Genomic DNA, 15,889 nt, shown 5'->3' on the forward strand with positions numbered 1-15,889 from the left:
CTGCCGTCAAGAGCTGCCTGCAGGTTGAACCCTTTAACTCAGAGCAGGAGAAGGTGTCCCTGAAAGGGAGCTGTCGTTGGGCCTTCTGCGCTGCCCGAGGCTGCATATGCCTCTTTACCCAGCGCCTGCGACGCTCCCGTGTCCACCTGGTGCCAGCTTGGGGGAGCTGCCAGCTCTGTGTAGCGTGACCCTGTGGGCTGGCCTGGGGCTGCTTCCCTCAGTGGATGTCAGCTTCTGGAGGCCTTGTTGGGTTATTTTCAGCCTCAGTCCCCCTCAGTATCGATAAAGATTTAAGGGCCAGACTGGTGTGCGCCTGAAACTCTCTTTCCGTTTCTCCAGTCTTCTCCCCTTTTCCCTCGTACTTCCGAGGTACCAGTGGAAAAAGGCAAACGGAGAGGGGGGTCCATCACCCCACAGAGGTGGGCACGTCCTCTGCGTGGGAGTCTCCACCGCAGCACGTGTGGGACCTCTGCTGAGCGGTCAGCGCGGTCAGTGTGGGGCGAGGGCCTCGGAGGGGCGAGGGTGCAGGTAGCACACTCTGGAAGGAAGGCTGAGAGGACAGCCTTTGAGGGGCCCTGCTGAGGATCCAGACCCCAGGCGGTGCGGGAGAGGACTTGCGGCCGGCGATCCATTTGCTGTTGGAAAGCAAATTGAAGGCTTCATGTTTCTGCAGAAGTCTCGTTGGCCGGTTCCCCGGCCAGGGGCCGGGGGCCAGGCCTGAGTCTCGATCCCCACTGGCCGCATGTGCACAGGCCGCCTGGCACCTCCCGCTCCGTCAATGCTCAGCTCGTGTGTGTCAACGTGAAACACTCCCCTGACGGTCTGTTTACATTTTTTTATCAGACTGTCTCCTTGTAGAGAGCACAAAGGTAGACGACCTCTGGGCCTACCCTAAGGGGCACAGTTCCTGACACGCTGGCCGCGGCTCCTTGGGCCTTTATTTTTTCTCTCGAGTGGTGGTTTCACTGGTGAGAGTTATAGACCGGTCACCTGCGACATCCTCCCGCATCGCTGGTCTGGACGGTCAGTGAGCTTGCACAGAATCGTTGAAGCCCAGCTTTTTCCAAGCAGAGTCTCTCTTGTGAGCATGGCTGCCTCTGAGATCCCTGCACCTCCAGACTCCCCTCCTCCCGGGCATGCTCAGTGCATGAGTGGCCACCTCTGCTGAGTGTCTGAGGGCAAGATCCAGCCTGCTTCTGGTCTTGGACCCCTGGGGACACTGGAAAGGAGCCCTGCCCTGCCGTGGGAGGGAGGAAGGGTCCCCTCTCCTGCAGCATGCCACCCCGCCATGACCAGCGCCGTCCACAGACCCCTCAGGCAGGGGCAGGGAGGCCCCCGTGTAAAGGTGGGAAACGACCCCAGGGCCCCTCCCCTGCCCACCCTTCCCTGCCGCGTGCCAGGAAGGGGTGCTTCCACCCTCCATAGCAGCACAGTCACTCCAGGGGCCTGAGCTGCTCCCAGGGACCTAGGGCCACGGAGCCACAGCCTGAGTTCAAATCACATCCCTGGTGATTCTGGAGACTGGTCTCAAGTGGCCATTCAGGATGTCTGGACAACCCAGCAGTGGAATTTCAATTCCAAGGCCTCTCTCCCTTTCCCCTTCCCTTCCTCTCCCTTCTCCCCATCTCTCTCTCTCTCTCTCTGAATCATAACACGCAACATAAATATTGAGTGTAGTCCGGAAAGTGGTGACCGCCTCCTTCTTTCATGAGAACAGAAAGGCTTTAAGGTGAAACATGGAGAGTTTAGATGAAACGAGGAGGAAGAGGCCACGGAATTTCATTCCTCAGCTGTCTTCCAAAGTAGAGGTGTGGGCCGTCTGAGGACTGAGGACTGTGGGATTCCTGTCCTGTTGGAACAGCACAGGTGTCCTCCGGAAGGACCAAAGCCGCGGTGACGTTTGCAGCCCGTCTCCTGGGTTGGGAGCTGCTGGTGGCTGCGCGCACGCCCAGCCCCTCCTGGAAGGGAGCGGCCTGTGTACCCCCCGGCAAGCGCCCTCCGCGGGCACGGGCTCCCCTGAGGACACACCCTCTTTACCCCAGGTCAAGTGCTACCACAAGAAGTACCGCTCGGCCACCCGAGACGTCATTTTCCGCCTGCAGTTTCACACCGGGGCTGTTCAGGGCTATGGACTTGTGTTTGCAAAGGAGGATTTGGACAACGCCAGCAAAGGTGAGGTCCCTGCCCCGAGTCCAGACTGGGGGTGTGGGGAGTGGACCCTCGGCGGGGGACCCCCGGCGGCCTCATGTGTTTCTTTCACTGCTCTCCCCCGCTCCACCCGTAAGTCAGCCTATTGACAAAATCATTACCAGTCTCACAAAAGACTGGCAACTGACCCAACAAAGAAAAATTTCTAGAGAAACGGTGAAGCTACTGATACGTCCTCTGTCATTGGTGCGCTGTTGGAGGTTTGGGAAGGGTGTTGTCCTGGTTGGAATATGAGGACAAAATTCATCCACCCTTTCCCATCTCATTGTCTCCAAATTTGTTGACATAAGATTTCTTTTTTAGATGACCGTTTTCCTGATAATGGGAAGATTGAGTTAGTCTTCTCAGCCACTCCTGAGAAGATTCAAGGTGGGTAGAATGCAGAATGCTGCAACCAGGGGGCAGGATGCTGACCTGGTTGGGTGATGCATATGCTGGGGCCTCTGTCTGGCTTCCCACCTCTGCACATAATTGGAAATATAATATATTTTAAAAAATAGTAGGATATTAGACAGTGGGAGGGCATTGCCTGAGAGACAGTAGGGCCCAGGTGGGTCAATAAGACCCCAGCGATGGTGTGACTCACCCAAGGAAGGGCCCAACCTTAGGACTGGGGCTGTGTCTTGATGCCCTGTTTACGTCTCCCTCAACAAACAGCTACATGTTTTTAAAGAGGATTAGAAATATAGTAGACTGCAAATATTTATGAGCAAAACAGACTCTCTCCTTTCTTCTAAGAATACATTTAAAGAGAAATCAGTCCCTTTATCGTGGAGGCAGATGGTTCATTTCCATCACCAAGATCCATACTCGTGAAAGTTTTAATTCAGTTTTTAATAGCTGTGGAAAAGAAGCACCCTACTCCTGTGCCCAGTGCCATAGATTTAGGCATGAACTATTAAATGCAAGGCTGTGGGGTAAGAACCCTCCTGGCATCCTCAGAATGATCAGGGAGCCTCGAGGGAGGGCCCAAACCTGCCCCTCCCGTCCACCTGCCCTGAGGCCGATCCTCTGGGTGCCTCTGGGTCCTTGACCTGCCAAGCCATCCGGGTGATCCCTTAGTGCAGAGACAGCGCCCAGAGCCCCGTACCCGGTGGGGTGGAGGACCGATGTTCGTCTTTCCTTTCTGCCAAGTGGTGTTCACCGTTGTTCAGTTCATCCCAAACAGCGCACAGCAGCTCTGATTACTGGAGGGCGTGTGGGAGGGGGCTGGGCTTGGACACTCAGATGCGGCGGCTTCTCTGCCTCATGGCTGGCAGATGCCCAGAGGCACCGGCTTCTCTCTAACTAACTTGCCCCCGTCCCACCGCCCTGCAGGGTGTGAGCATTTGCAAAACGACCACGGGGTGATTGTGGACTTCAACACGGCAGACCCGCTGATCCGCTGGGACTCGTACGAGAACCTGAGCGCAGACGGTGAAGGTGAGTCTGGTTACCTTGTGTCAGTTACCAGAGAATAGGGCCCAGAAAAAGCAGTCTGTTCACGTTTAGATCAGAAATCTCCTTGCAGTCTGCTTGGAGGCTGGGAACCCTGCCGGCCGGGACCCCCGCCGTTGTGAGTCTGAGGGCGCTCGTGGGAATCGGGCTTGGTTTTATTTCTGTTTGCTCATTACACTGGTGTCCTGGTTGTATGGCTGCATCATTTAATCTCTGTTTTTGTGAGTCTGTCTCTCTCAAACATATTCTCTCTTTGCCACGGGATATGCAGTTTGGGTCACAAGTATCATGAAGGAGGAAAGGAATGAACAGGTTTATAGAAAGAAGCCCCTGGAGGCTGATTTCAAAGAAGAGGGATCAGTCTTCTTCTAGGCACTTGAGAACACTGGCCTTTCGTCTTTTTCAACCACCAATTGAGAACAGACCTGATTTGGGAGAGAAAAATCAAAACATTTTTGTCCAGTTACTTTCATCCAGACATTAAATAGCTAAAAGCGAGTCTTGTGGAGGTAACTCCGCCAGTGTCCATCTTTGTGCATCTCTGGGCTCGCGGGGACCGGCGGCTGGGGATGTCTGCGGTCCACGCCAGGGGGCGTGAGGCTCCTCTACTTGTCCACCGGGGGTGTCTGGGCTCGTGTCAGTATTTTTGCGATGCAGACCCTCCTGCTGTCTAGAGGTGAAGCCCGCGTCACTGTTGTACTTCAGGCGCGGTTTCTAAAGGCTGGCTGCGTGTTTCACAGCTGGGGTGGCCCCTGTCTGGTTTCTTCACCCGACTGCTCCCCTGGAGCCCCTGTCAAGCATTTGCACATACTAAGCACTGTTGCAGTGCCTGGCACGTCCACCACACTGCATTCCATCAGAGGGGTTCCCAGGAGCTCTTGATTTTTTTTCTTAGACCTCTCGAATCCACTTTTTTTCAAAATTGAGGTATACTATTTTTTTTTTTTTTTTTGCGGTACGCGGGCCTCTCACTGTTGTGGCCTCTCTCGTTGCGGAGCACAGCCTCCGGACGAGCAGGCTCAGCGGCCATGGCTCACGGGCCCAGCCGCTCCACGGCATGTGGGATCCTCCCGGACCGGGGCACGAACCTGCGTCCCCTGCATCGGCAGGCGGACTCTCAACCACTGCGCCACCAGGGAAGCCAAAATTGAGGTATACTTGATGTACAATATTATATAAGTTACAGGTGTACAACATGGTGATTTACAATTTTGAAAGGTTATACTCCATTTCTAGTTATTATAGAATATTGGCTATATTCCCTGTGCTGTACAATATATCCTGTAGCTTATTTATTATATACGTAATAGTTTGTACCTCTTAATCCCCTACCCCGATCTGGCCCCTCCTCAATTGCACTTGATCTCGGTGGAACTCATGTGGCGTTCTGAGTTCTCATGGTTGTTAAGTGCTGCCTCTGTGGCCCCTGCTGCCAAGGCCCTGCAGACCCTTGCATAGCCACCTTCCAGAAAGCATACACAGCTTCCCTCACATGGAAACATTACCCTTCCTGAAGTTCCCTCCCTTCCCCCAACTCTCCAGGGCTCCTCGGTGAGGCTGACCTGCATCGGTGAACTCATTCCCGATGCCCTTAGCTCTCACCTGGAGCTGCAGCCCCTTGCTTGGGTCCCTGGAGGAGGGCGCAACTGAGCCCCCAGACCTGCAAAGGTGGGGGCCTTGGCCGGCAGGGAACAGGGTCTCAGCCATGCTTCCATCAGGGCAAAACTCTCTCCAGGGTTTGGTAGCCTATGGAACCGTGTCTTTTGGCTAGAAAATGATGTTGTAGCCCTCTCTTCTATCTGCACTTCCATCCCTAGTCCCTACTGATTGAAAAAAAAAAAAAAACCCCGAAAAACACACGCACACAGAAGCATTACGTAAGCTGTATTCATCTTTGGAAATCCCTGCTGTCCTGGAATGGACCCTCCACAGTGGCCTTCTGTCAGGGACCTTGACCCACCTGTTATGTCTGAGTGAGGATGTGGACAAGTGATTCCAAGTGTCCTGTCTTCACTGTGGAGAGTGACTCCTCTGCTCCCGGCTCTGTGGCCCTGGCGGGGCGATGGGGGTCCCGCCGCCCCATCAGAATTTCGTGGGGCGCTATTTCAAGGAGAGAGGAGTTGGGAGGGGTGAGGGCAGACAGCAGGGCAGCCTGCCGGAGCCTCTCCTATGCCACTTTATTTAATCCACATCAGAGCCTGCGATCCATTTTAGAGATAAAGGGGGCAGTTCCCAAGAGAAATCAAAAGCTAGACATTGGTGAGGGGTGCTGGTAGCCATTCGGGGTTGTGTACTCTTGGTGATCACGGGTGAAGCTGAGTGAGTTGTCGTGTGTTCAAGATCACGCAGGACAGAGGCCGTGGAAACGGGACTCAAGTCTGGGCCTATTTGACCCCAATGCTATTTGGTGCAAACCTCATCCTTCCAGCTGAAAACCTGCTGGTCCCTGGGCCAGGGTGAGGCCTGCAGACAGCATAATCCCCTCTAGGCAGTTTGAAGAGAAAAGATATATTTCTGGGGCACTGGGTGGTGAGCTTCTGGACAGATGTGACTGTCTACCCCAGTGGGCTTGACCATCTCTGGGCACTGCCCTCGGGGCCCCGGCTGCACGGTGAGCCCTCTGCTCGGGGCCCAGGAAATGGAGTTGAGCTGCGTTGGGCATCCCCACTTGTGTCGGGTGACAGGACAGGGCAGCGAGCGCTGTTTTGTCTAAAGACACCTTACCGACTCTATATTGGTGGTTCATTAACATTGAACTCCTGGCTGGCAGCCCTGTAACTCATGCCTGAGCAGAGCTGATCTACACCCGTGTTTCCTCCATAAGACACCTCATGGCCTCCGGCTCTGTGGAACAGCGCTTCAGCACTTTGCTGGGGGGCCACCGTAAATAGAAAAAGCACCAACAAAGTGCACGGAAATGCAAAGAGTGTGGCATGAAATAGGCCTGGAGAAGGCCACTTTATGGTGTGAGAGCTGAAAGGAGAAGGCAGGGGTCCCTTTGTTCCACCACAGCTATGAGCCTGTGTGTGGGACCCTGGAAACTTCTACCACTCTGTGCATGTCAGTGAGTGACCACGAAAATGCTGTGTGTATTGCTTTGAGGGTTACAAGTACGGAATTCTTAGTGAGCAGGTGAATTTTCAGGTATGGAATCATGAATGATGGGGATTGGCTGTACTTACTGTTTCTGTTCCTTTTGTCCCTCCCGCGGGGCTAAGTCCTCTGCGCCCAGGGACCACAACCGGCCTGTCCCAGGGCGGTCTAAGAGTCACAGCTCTGCCCCAGCTGCCTGGGTTTGTTTTCCTGCCTCTCTGCCTGTGCTGTGTGGCCTTGGACAAGTTACTGTGTCCTTTCCTCCTCTGCACGGTGGGAATAGTGTAGCTCCAGAGCTGCTGAGAGGATGCAGTGAAATGATCAGCACGAGGCACTGAGCACATCCTTCAGATGACGGGGTCCTATAAACAGTGTTATCACTTCCTCTGAAGCCCAGAGACTGATGGAGACCCTGGTCTAACATGAGGTCGGTGAGGGTGTGCGGCACCCTGAGATGTGGGAGAAGCACGTGTCTGTCTTTCCCTGCACGGCCAGGTGGCAGCACGGCACGGCAACACCAAGTGGGGCCTTGCTCTCGGCTCTGGTGACTTTTCTGTTCCACCCAGAAAACCTTTCTGTTCCCGTCTCTCATCTTGGTGCTGACGCTGCTCAACGATGAATGTCGCTGCTGCTACAACTTTTTGTGACACAGAGTGCGTTGCGCCAGCAGGCTGTGATGGCCGGGGGGGTGCCCACCGCACCGCACGGGTCCCTGGGCTTGGGGTGCCACGCCCAGAGGCAGTGTTGAGCCCCCCGCTGGAGGCCGGGAGTGACGCAGGTTCCCAGCAAAGCAAGTGCGCACAGCCCCGCCCCTGTCTCCCACGAGGGCTGCGGCTCTGGGGCTGCTCTCCTGCTCTTTCTGTCTCGCTCGACGAGGCACGTCCTTGTCTGAAATGGCCTATTTTAATTAGATCATCCTAGAGATAACCCCAGCTCTGGGAGTTCTTTTCTATTCTACATACGTTTTCCCTTTTTCACACGTCTCATATTTCCTTAGGGGCTGCTGTGTTTCTGGTGCTGTGATGAGCTCAGGGAGAGAAAATAAGCAGACCTCATGGGGAAGACATACCTATGTGTGTATTTGTGTGTGTGTGTGTATGTATATATGTATGCGTGTGCATATATATGTGTATGTGTATATATGTGTGTATGTGTTTAATATACACGGTGTGTATGTGTTTTCGTGCGTACATATGTGTGTTTATGTGCACATGTGTGGATGTGTATGTGTGCGCAAGTGTGTGTATGTGTACCTGTCTCTCTGTCTACCTCAGCAGTGGCCATAAGATGCCCCATGTACCATGGGAGGACTAGGTACCGGGAATTAGGGAAGTGTGGAAGAGAAGCAGCTACTCAGCCTGTCTATTCGAGGGGGATGCAGGAAGAAGATGGCTCTTGTAGGCAGGGGTGCGGGAAGGGGGCGTGGGGGAGCCCGGCGTTTACCTGCCTCATTGCAGGCATGCTGCAGGAGGCGGCAGGCGCTGGGTGAAGGGCGGTGTCAGGGCCCGGACAGGAGGGCAGCAGTGAAGAGGCTTCTGCAGGCCCTGGACTCGGGTGTGGCTCTGGGTGGGCAGTAGGCGGTTTCCTATTTAGGAGGTAGATGACTAAGACTCTCCGCCAGATTCAACTCAGGGGTTGGGGCAGGGAAGCTTCCAGAACAGCCCACGGTTGGGCATGAAGCCTTGCTGTGCCCCCCTTTCCTCTGTTCCTGGCTTTAACCAATGAATGAGTTTCTGGCCACCGGTAAAACTCGTGGATCCCAGGTTGCATAGACGGGGGCCACCGTCCTCCAGGTTTTGGTTCTGCTACTTCAAGTTGCTACCTTATAAACATCCTGTAGTTCAGACTCAGCCTCCCAGGTGACCACAGTTGTCCCAGAGCTTCCTGGGGGCTGGTTGCAGGAGAGGGAGACTTAGATTTCTCACCACCTTCACAGTAAGACGCCGTCCTCTCACTCTCCCAGGCAGGACGCTCTGCAGAGCCTGCGGCAGTGGCCTGCTGACAAGTTGGGTCAGGAAGCGGCGGGCCACGGGTGTGTGCAGAGTTAGAAGTGCCAGGTCCATTTGTGACATTTAGGTGTTGCCATTTTGAACATGGATTTGAAAGCATTTCTTCCCAGAAGTTGTGGTTGGGTGTTGAGATTTGGAAAAGCAAAGCAAGTTTTGGCGACTTAGCAGAAGGAGGGTCCACTGGAATCTGGAGGATCAGACCTTAGGTCCTGGATCTGTTCTCTGTCCAAGGCCAGGCTCCCCGCTGGCAGCATGACAACGCTGTTGGCTGAGCTTCCAGAACTTAGGGGCTGCCTCGTCAGTGTACATGTGTGTATGTGTGTGTGCACACGTGTGTGTATGTGTCATCAGTGTCTGGCCACGGCCACCACTCACTGAATGCCTCCACTCTCTGTATCCAGACTGAGAAGAATTTGCTTAGATCCTGCGCCCAGCCAGGCTTTTCCAAGCATGGCTTGCTTTGACGGTTCCGAGCAGAGTAACGGCGTTAACCCAGCCCACACTGTGTCAAATGCTGATGGCATTTGCGTTTAGATGGATGAGGTGGGCCTCTCGCTCAGACCTCAGCAAGCACCCTCCTTGTGCTCTCTTGATTTACAGCCTCTGACCCACTGGCCTTGCCAGGTCCCCTTCCAGGTGAGAACCCCTGACCCAGAGCTAATCCTCCCCTGATAAGGGATTTCAGGCAGCGGTTGGGATGGAGGGCCGTGGCTTCATCTTATCTGAAATACAAGAGTCTCACCATCTGTGCTAAGAACCATAAAGTCCTTCGGGTGTTAGCTTTTTGAAATGGACTGGATCCTGTCAGAAGAGTTAAGTGCGATGTCAGAAGCTGTTAATGAGTCATGACCGGCCCTGAGCTGCCACCTCAGAATCCATTGCTTTTCTAGCCCAAGTGGTGTCAGAGAAATCGACTCAGAATTCATGTCGTCCTGGACGAGTTTGCATGAATTAGCCCATGTCAGTCTCCCAGGGATGGCTGGAAGCATTAAGTAGCATTACCCCAGGACAGACCGTGAACAGAGGCACTGAGAGTTGGCTTGATTTCACCGGGGTCCTTGGCCCCCAACTTGCCCCCATCCCTGTGGGACCCACTGCAGGAGCGAGCATGTTCTGTGGGACCCACCGCAGGAGCGAGCGTGTCCTGTGCTCTGGGGCAGGGTTCTGAAAGGCAGGTGGCTGTTGACCTGCCCGCAGCTCCAGTACATCCCTAGACTCCAGCCAAGTGCATGTTTATCCCGCTCTCACTTTTTCCTCCTGCCCTTTATGACTAGCGTCGGCATCGCTCCTGCCCTTCGATGCTGCACCTGCTGTAGCAGCAGGCACCCGGGGATCCCCGCCTGTGCCCTGCATCCCGTCTCTGGAGCACTCTGTCACTGGCGCCCTGCCTTGGGGACCAGCGGCTGGTGGGTTCTCTGAGAGATGAAACTAGAAGTGGGCCCGACCCCCTGGTTTCCCTAAAACCCCAAGTCACACAACTTGTACATGAGAGTGAACTCAGAGCGTGTGTACATGTGGCGTGGGGAGGGGTTTCTTCCCTGTCCCCTTGTTTAAAAGCTCTTGCAGACCCACTTTTACCAGATCGCATCTCAGTCGAGCCCCTTCCGGCCGCTTCCCTCCTGGCCTGGGCAGTGGCACGTTGGCTGGGTGAGTTAAGCTCAGATCCAATCTGGTGAATTTCCTTCTGTGTCCTCCGTGGGGAGAACTTCCTCAATAACGGGCAGGATTGCAGCCTTCCCTGCAGAGCCTGCAGGTGCATTTCTGCCAAGGCAGGGCTCAGGCATTTTGGCAATGTCACCAATACGGGAATGACTCCAGACTTGAAGTGTTTGACCAGCAGAAGCAAAAGCCTGAGAGAGAAAGGGGCTGAGCTGCTCGTGAGCGTCCTCCTCCCAGCACGTGCACGTATCCTCTCCTTCCATCTCGTGCCTGATGTGGTTGCAGTGTCACCCTGCCTCCCATCTCTTCAGACTTACTGAATGGAGGGGGTGGGCTTTCAGATCCCACGGATGTGACTTTATCACACGCTACCTTTGGAAAGGGCTGCAAATTGGAGCGGACCCAGGGGTCCTCAAGAGGGAAAAGTTCCCCATGCATTAAGGGAAAAGGGAGGTGTTTTGTAAGAAGGGGCAGCTGGGAAAATCCTTTATTTTGCCTCTGTAGAGACAGTTATCACGTGCCTATTCCTTTTAAATAAATGGGTCTCTGCCATTTATTGGAATGCTCTCTTGGCGATGGTATTGATGGTGGCAATGAGGGTGTTCCTGGGGTCGGACTCTATGCCCTGTAGCTCTAGGAGTCCAAGCAGGTACTTCAGGAGGGGCTGGAGGGAAAGCATGGGCTTCCAGAGGGAAAGGAGTTTTGGAAGGAGTGGGGCGGGGGCAGAGGTACCTCTCCCGGCCTCGTGGTGGGCAGCTGTCCCTCTGGGGCCTGGGGCTGGGTCTGGCCAGGCAATTGTCACCACTTTCTAATTCCAGAACATTTCTGTCAGCCCCAAATGAAACCCCGTGCCCACTAGCAGTCACTCCCCAGTCCTTCTCTTCCAGCCCCAGGTGACCTCGTCTTCCTTCTCTATGAATTTCCCTCGTCTGGGCATTTCACACAAGTGGAATCGTGCAGTGTGTGGCTTTTTGTGACAGGTGTCTTTCACTTTGCCTGATGATTTGAGGGTTCATTCATTTTGTTTCGGTACTTCACTCCTTTTTTATGGCCGAATAATGTTCCAGAGTGTGGCTAGACCCCATTGTGTTGATTCATTCATCAGTAGGTGGGCATTAGGGTTATTTCCACCTTTTGGCTCTTGTGATTAATGCTGCTATGAACCTTCTTATACATGTTTTGACCTTGGGCTGTTCTTATACTGCCGATGTTTCCTACTACTTTGTGAAATTTCCACTTCTTTTAGTCCCAGTTGGTTTTCCTTTTCTGGATATTTCTTCTGTCTTTATGGGTCTTACACCAGGAATCACACTGAACGTTCTGCGGGTCTCCTGTCCCACTTTGCCGACTCCTCCCAGGAACATTCGGGAACCCACCAAGTCTTTTTCAGTATCAGTTAGGTAACCCCATGCACAAAATTCTACCTCTGTAGCTTTGAAAGGTTTGAGGCCTTTCAAAAACACTGAGCCGCAGGGCTCCCTTTTGGCCACACATCAGCAGAGTGTCACAAGACCATGTTGTTTCAGGAGAGGTTGACACTAACAGCCTGAATGGGCTCTGTGTGATGGAAAGCCACAGGTGGGAGCAGAGGAAACATGACGGTGTTTTGGGCGCGAGTAGCAGCACAACTGCCAAGATCTGAAGGTCACACTGGTGCCAGTTGCCATGCATTCATGGAGGCTGTCGTGGTTCATTTGTGAAGCTGCCGTCAACATGAGGAGAACCCACCCTGCGCCCCACGCAGTAGAAAATGAGCCACACGAAAGGCCAGGCTTCTTTTGACACACAGCTAATCACGCAGCTTCGTTCTGTTAGAAATGGAGAAAAGAGACCACTGGCCGGGGTACAGCTGTTTCTGTCTCTTCCTCATTGTCGGTACCTTATTCTGTGTTTTTTTCACACGGTTGTCAGCTTTGGGATGCAGAGGTCTGATTTGAAGACTGTCTCCTGTAGAAGGCTAGGACCTCCGCCCCCTCTGGACATGACCTTGGCTACAACGCGGCCAGGCCCCATTTGTCTCAGTCCTCAAACCAGATCTTTCAGATTTCCGTTTCTAACGTCTTTTCTTTTGATGTGAATTCTTTGACGCAAAGTATTGTGTGATCAGTTAGTCACTTCCTTTATTGCAGTGACAGTGTTATTTGCAGAGTGGGCACAATGATGTCAGTTCCCTCGACAGGAACGGGGGTTGGTCAGGACCCTTTGCCGAACACCAAACTGAATAGACCTTCTTGCACAAGCAGTGCATTGTGTTCCGCAATAAAGAGATGCTTTCTCCTGAGCACAAGTGTAACCTGTGCCTTGGTGGCCGTTTGGGGGGTTTGTTGGAGAAATCTGTGTCTGGGACCTGCTGGCTCTGTCCCGTCTCCCCCCACTCAGGCTGATTGGGTGGTGACGTTTGTGAAGGTTCCAGTTGTGCTGTGGGATCCTGGAGGCATCAGAACGGCTTTGCTTGTTTGCTCTGGTGTCTTAGGTTCATTTAAGACTCGGAGCGTGTGGCTGTGCTGTGACCAGCATGCCATCAAAGCACAGGGGGAAACCGTTCGCTGAAGCCCACCTAAGTTGCACATAAAGAGGCCTGAGGTGCAGAGGTGTTGCTGGGCAGCACGTGGAGGTCTGGGTGTGCAAGGAATCCCCGAAAGATAGGCTGTGTGCAGTTAACACTGACAGTGAACTTGGCCACATCGAGCTTGAAAGAGAGACACAGCCCCAGGAGATGGAGGGTGTAAAGGCAAAGACTTCCTGGCAGATACGCCGAAGAAAGCAAACGATGCTGAAACTGTGGTTTGTAAACCCAGGCAGCTTGGTGCTGGCTCCGCACGTCAGCTTGTCAGCCCGGGAGGCTTGGAAGGGAACACTGGTCCCGCTGGGTGGCTCTCGAATAGAAGCCTTTTCCCCGCCTCCTGAGCCTCCAGGGTTCAAATTTCACTAAACCTGATTGCAGGAAACCCCGCCCTCGTGTTTACATTGCACTGGCCTTTTTGGGTGGAACCAAAGTCCTTTTCTTAGCTAACAAGATCTTCCACCTTCCACTACCTAGAGTGGGAGGCTGGGTCCCTGCGGGGGACACATGCCCCCATCCCGGAATTCTGCGTTCTGGGGTTGAAGGCTTTCTTCAGGGCCCAACAGATGTGGGCTGAACAAGCCGCAGGGCTGTCTGGAAGGAAGGTGAGCAGGGAGCATGTGTGTGCATGTGTGCGCGCGTGTGCACGGCTTCTGCTAGGCTGCAGAGACCCTCAGTTGAGACCAGAGAGTTGCCAGCCAGAAAAAGTACCAGAGGGATAGGATGGCACTCCCGGGAGAGGAGAAGGGTGTTCGTTGGTGAGGAACGAGCTGAACAGCAGTTTTAACCTGGCAAGAGGGGAAGCCAGGGAGGCCTCCGGGAAGACTGTTCGTTTGCAGTTTAGAGGAGTCTTAGCTGCTTCTGCCCTTGGAGATTCAGTGATGGCTTGAAGTGGGGTTTATGTGCAGAAGCTCGTGGCCGGCTCTGCGGCTGGCTGGCCCAGGTGGCCTCTGAGTGGGGCCGCAGGACCTCCTGTTTTCACTGGAGTGCCTGGAAGGGAATCGGCTGCCAAGATAAGCGCCCTCGACAGGACGGCCCGAGCTGGGGTGTTGGTTGGACAGGAGAGGGGCCCCCTTAGGAGTGGTCCTGCCAGCATCGTGTCTGTGTGGGTTGTCTGGGGCATGGTCACTGTGGCCGGGACACGCCTGCTGCCTCCCTACTGTGAATCCCAACGCTCCTTTATCGCAGCATTCCGGGCCTCGCCCAGGGGACCGCCAGGAGTGCTTGGAATCGGTGTGGCTCCAGCTTCCCAGGTGCTGGGCCCTGACATTGGCGCGTCCCTTCCCGGACAGCCCTGTGCCTCTCTGGCTGGAACGCGCCCCCTCCTGCTCTCACTGTTTTTTTCAAGAATTTACAGCCTGCCTCGGTTTTAGAAAACATTTACACAGAGCTCGACTTGGCTCCAAAGGGAGCGGTTTCCATCTGCCCCCCTGGCAGGCCAGGTGCCACCTCCCCGCCTGGCATTCAGTGGGGTAGTTTTGGGTTCGGGGGTTCGGGCAGGCGTTTGCTCGCAAGGTATGAGGATAGCATATCCAGAGAAGCTCCGTGCCCTGTGGAGTTATTTCTGGAACTCGGCCTGAGGAGGGGCTTGGGCCAGGCTCTCACACCCCTGGGGTTCCTAGCAGCTCATCGCCATCTTCTGCCTTTTGTTTAGGGGAAAAGGGCAAATTTCATCTCACCTGTGACATCTCTATCAGTCACCGTCTGTGCTGTTGTAGACTGAAGGTAATATTCTCAGAGGCCCCAGCGTGGCCATCCTTTCTTAGCTCTCGATAGTTTTGGAATAGGAGCTAATTCAGTACAAACACAGGGGAGTCTTATTGACTTGGTGAGATGACAAGGACTCCGCTGAGAGGGACGCCGGCCTAGCCTGGGTGTTTCTCCTGATTGTGAAGGTTCTGCAGCCTCCACAGGCCCCCGAGGGAAGAGGCATCCCTGGGACACTTCCAAAGCCACCTGCAGCTCTCCACCTGGCCAGAGGATGTAGAGGGTCACTGACCCCGCCCAGCCCAGCCTCCTGCCCTGGGCCCATCCCCCTTCCAGCTGCTTTGCTCTGTGGCAGTGCTCGCCAGGCCTCAGAGACTGGGACCCCCGGTGCCCCCTCTGCCTGCACACCGCACAGCAGGCACTGAGATGCTCGCCTGCTTCTCAACATCTTGCAGGGCTGGGCCAGTGCCAGGGTGCATTCTCAAAATCGAAAGCTGGGCAGTTTGTCGCTGGTTCCACAGCTGGTCAGTCAGAGCCGCTGCAGCAGGTCGGGGAGAAACGGTCTCTAACCACTAGGGTGAGGGTCCCGAGATGTGCAGAGGTGAGGAAGGCCCCTGGGTGTGCTTTGGAAGATCCGCCCATGTGGCTGTCATCCTGCCTCTGAGCCCTGTGGAACGGGGCACAGTTCCCACGACCGCGCGGCTTCAGCAGAGGCGAGTTTGTGGTGAGCCCACTGAGACGATGCAGAGGCCCTCGGCGTCACTCAGCTAGCTTACTGCTACCGCTTTTGTCCTCGTGGTTATTGGTCCCAGAGGAAGCTGAGAAGCCAAGCAGATCACGTGGCTCGAACAATGTTTTACAGCTGGTGAGAGCTGGAGGTGGGCTGCTTGGCCGGCCGGAGGGCCGCGCTGTGCAGTTTGGGTTATAGAACCTTCAGGTGGGTTTTGTAAAATTTCATCTTTTACTTTAGGTCTCTATTAAAAAGCAATTCTTCAACATAATTCCGAAGTGTAAGGTCAGTCAGGCTGAGTCAAGAATACTCATTAATGGGACAGCACGAGGCATTCTTATCATTCCCCAGGCTCTGGGCTGGAGGGAACACGGACAGGAACCCTGAATCACCAGGACAAGTGTGGGGATGGGCAGGGACAGTGTTCACCCAGTGCCCACCTGTGCTTTTCCCTTTGTGTTTGGTCTCACCGAGTCGCCATGG

The 15,889-nt window shown here is 54.5% G+C and overlaps 1 protein-coding gene across 8 annotated transcripts in view; it reads left to right on the forward strand.

Annotated features, from left to right (window-relative positions):
* Positions 1 to 15,889, forward strand: part of TNS3 (tensin 3) — a 226,698-nt gene that overhangs the window by 129,535 nt on the left and 81,274 nt on the right. For all 8 annotated transcript variants that reach the window (XM_029232983.1, XM_029232982.1, XM_029232981.1 and 5 more), the window contains 3 exons: positions 2,043 to 2,172; positions 2,512 to 2,577; positions 3,526 to 3,630. In XM_029232983.1, the coding sequence (XP_029088816.1) occupies positions 2,043 to 2,172; positions 2,512 to 2,577; positions 3,526 to 3,630 (301 nt within the window). The remainder of the gene's footprint in view (positions 1 to 2,042; positions 2,173 to 2,511; positions 2,578 to 3,525; positions 3,631 to 15,889) is intronic.

The sequence above is a fragment of the Monodon monoceros genome, unplaced genomic scaffold, assembly GCF_005190385.1.
Source record: "Monodon monoceros isolate NGI ecotype Baffin Bay Population unplaced genomic scaffold, NGI_Narwhal_1 Super_Scaffold_2, whole genome shotgun sequence".
Taxonomy (NCBI): domain Eukaryota; kingdom Metazoa; phylum Chordata; class Mammalia; order Artiodactyla; family Monodontidae; genus Monodon; species Monodon monoceros.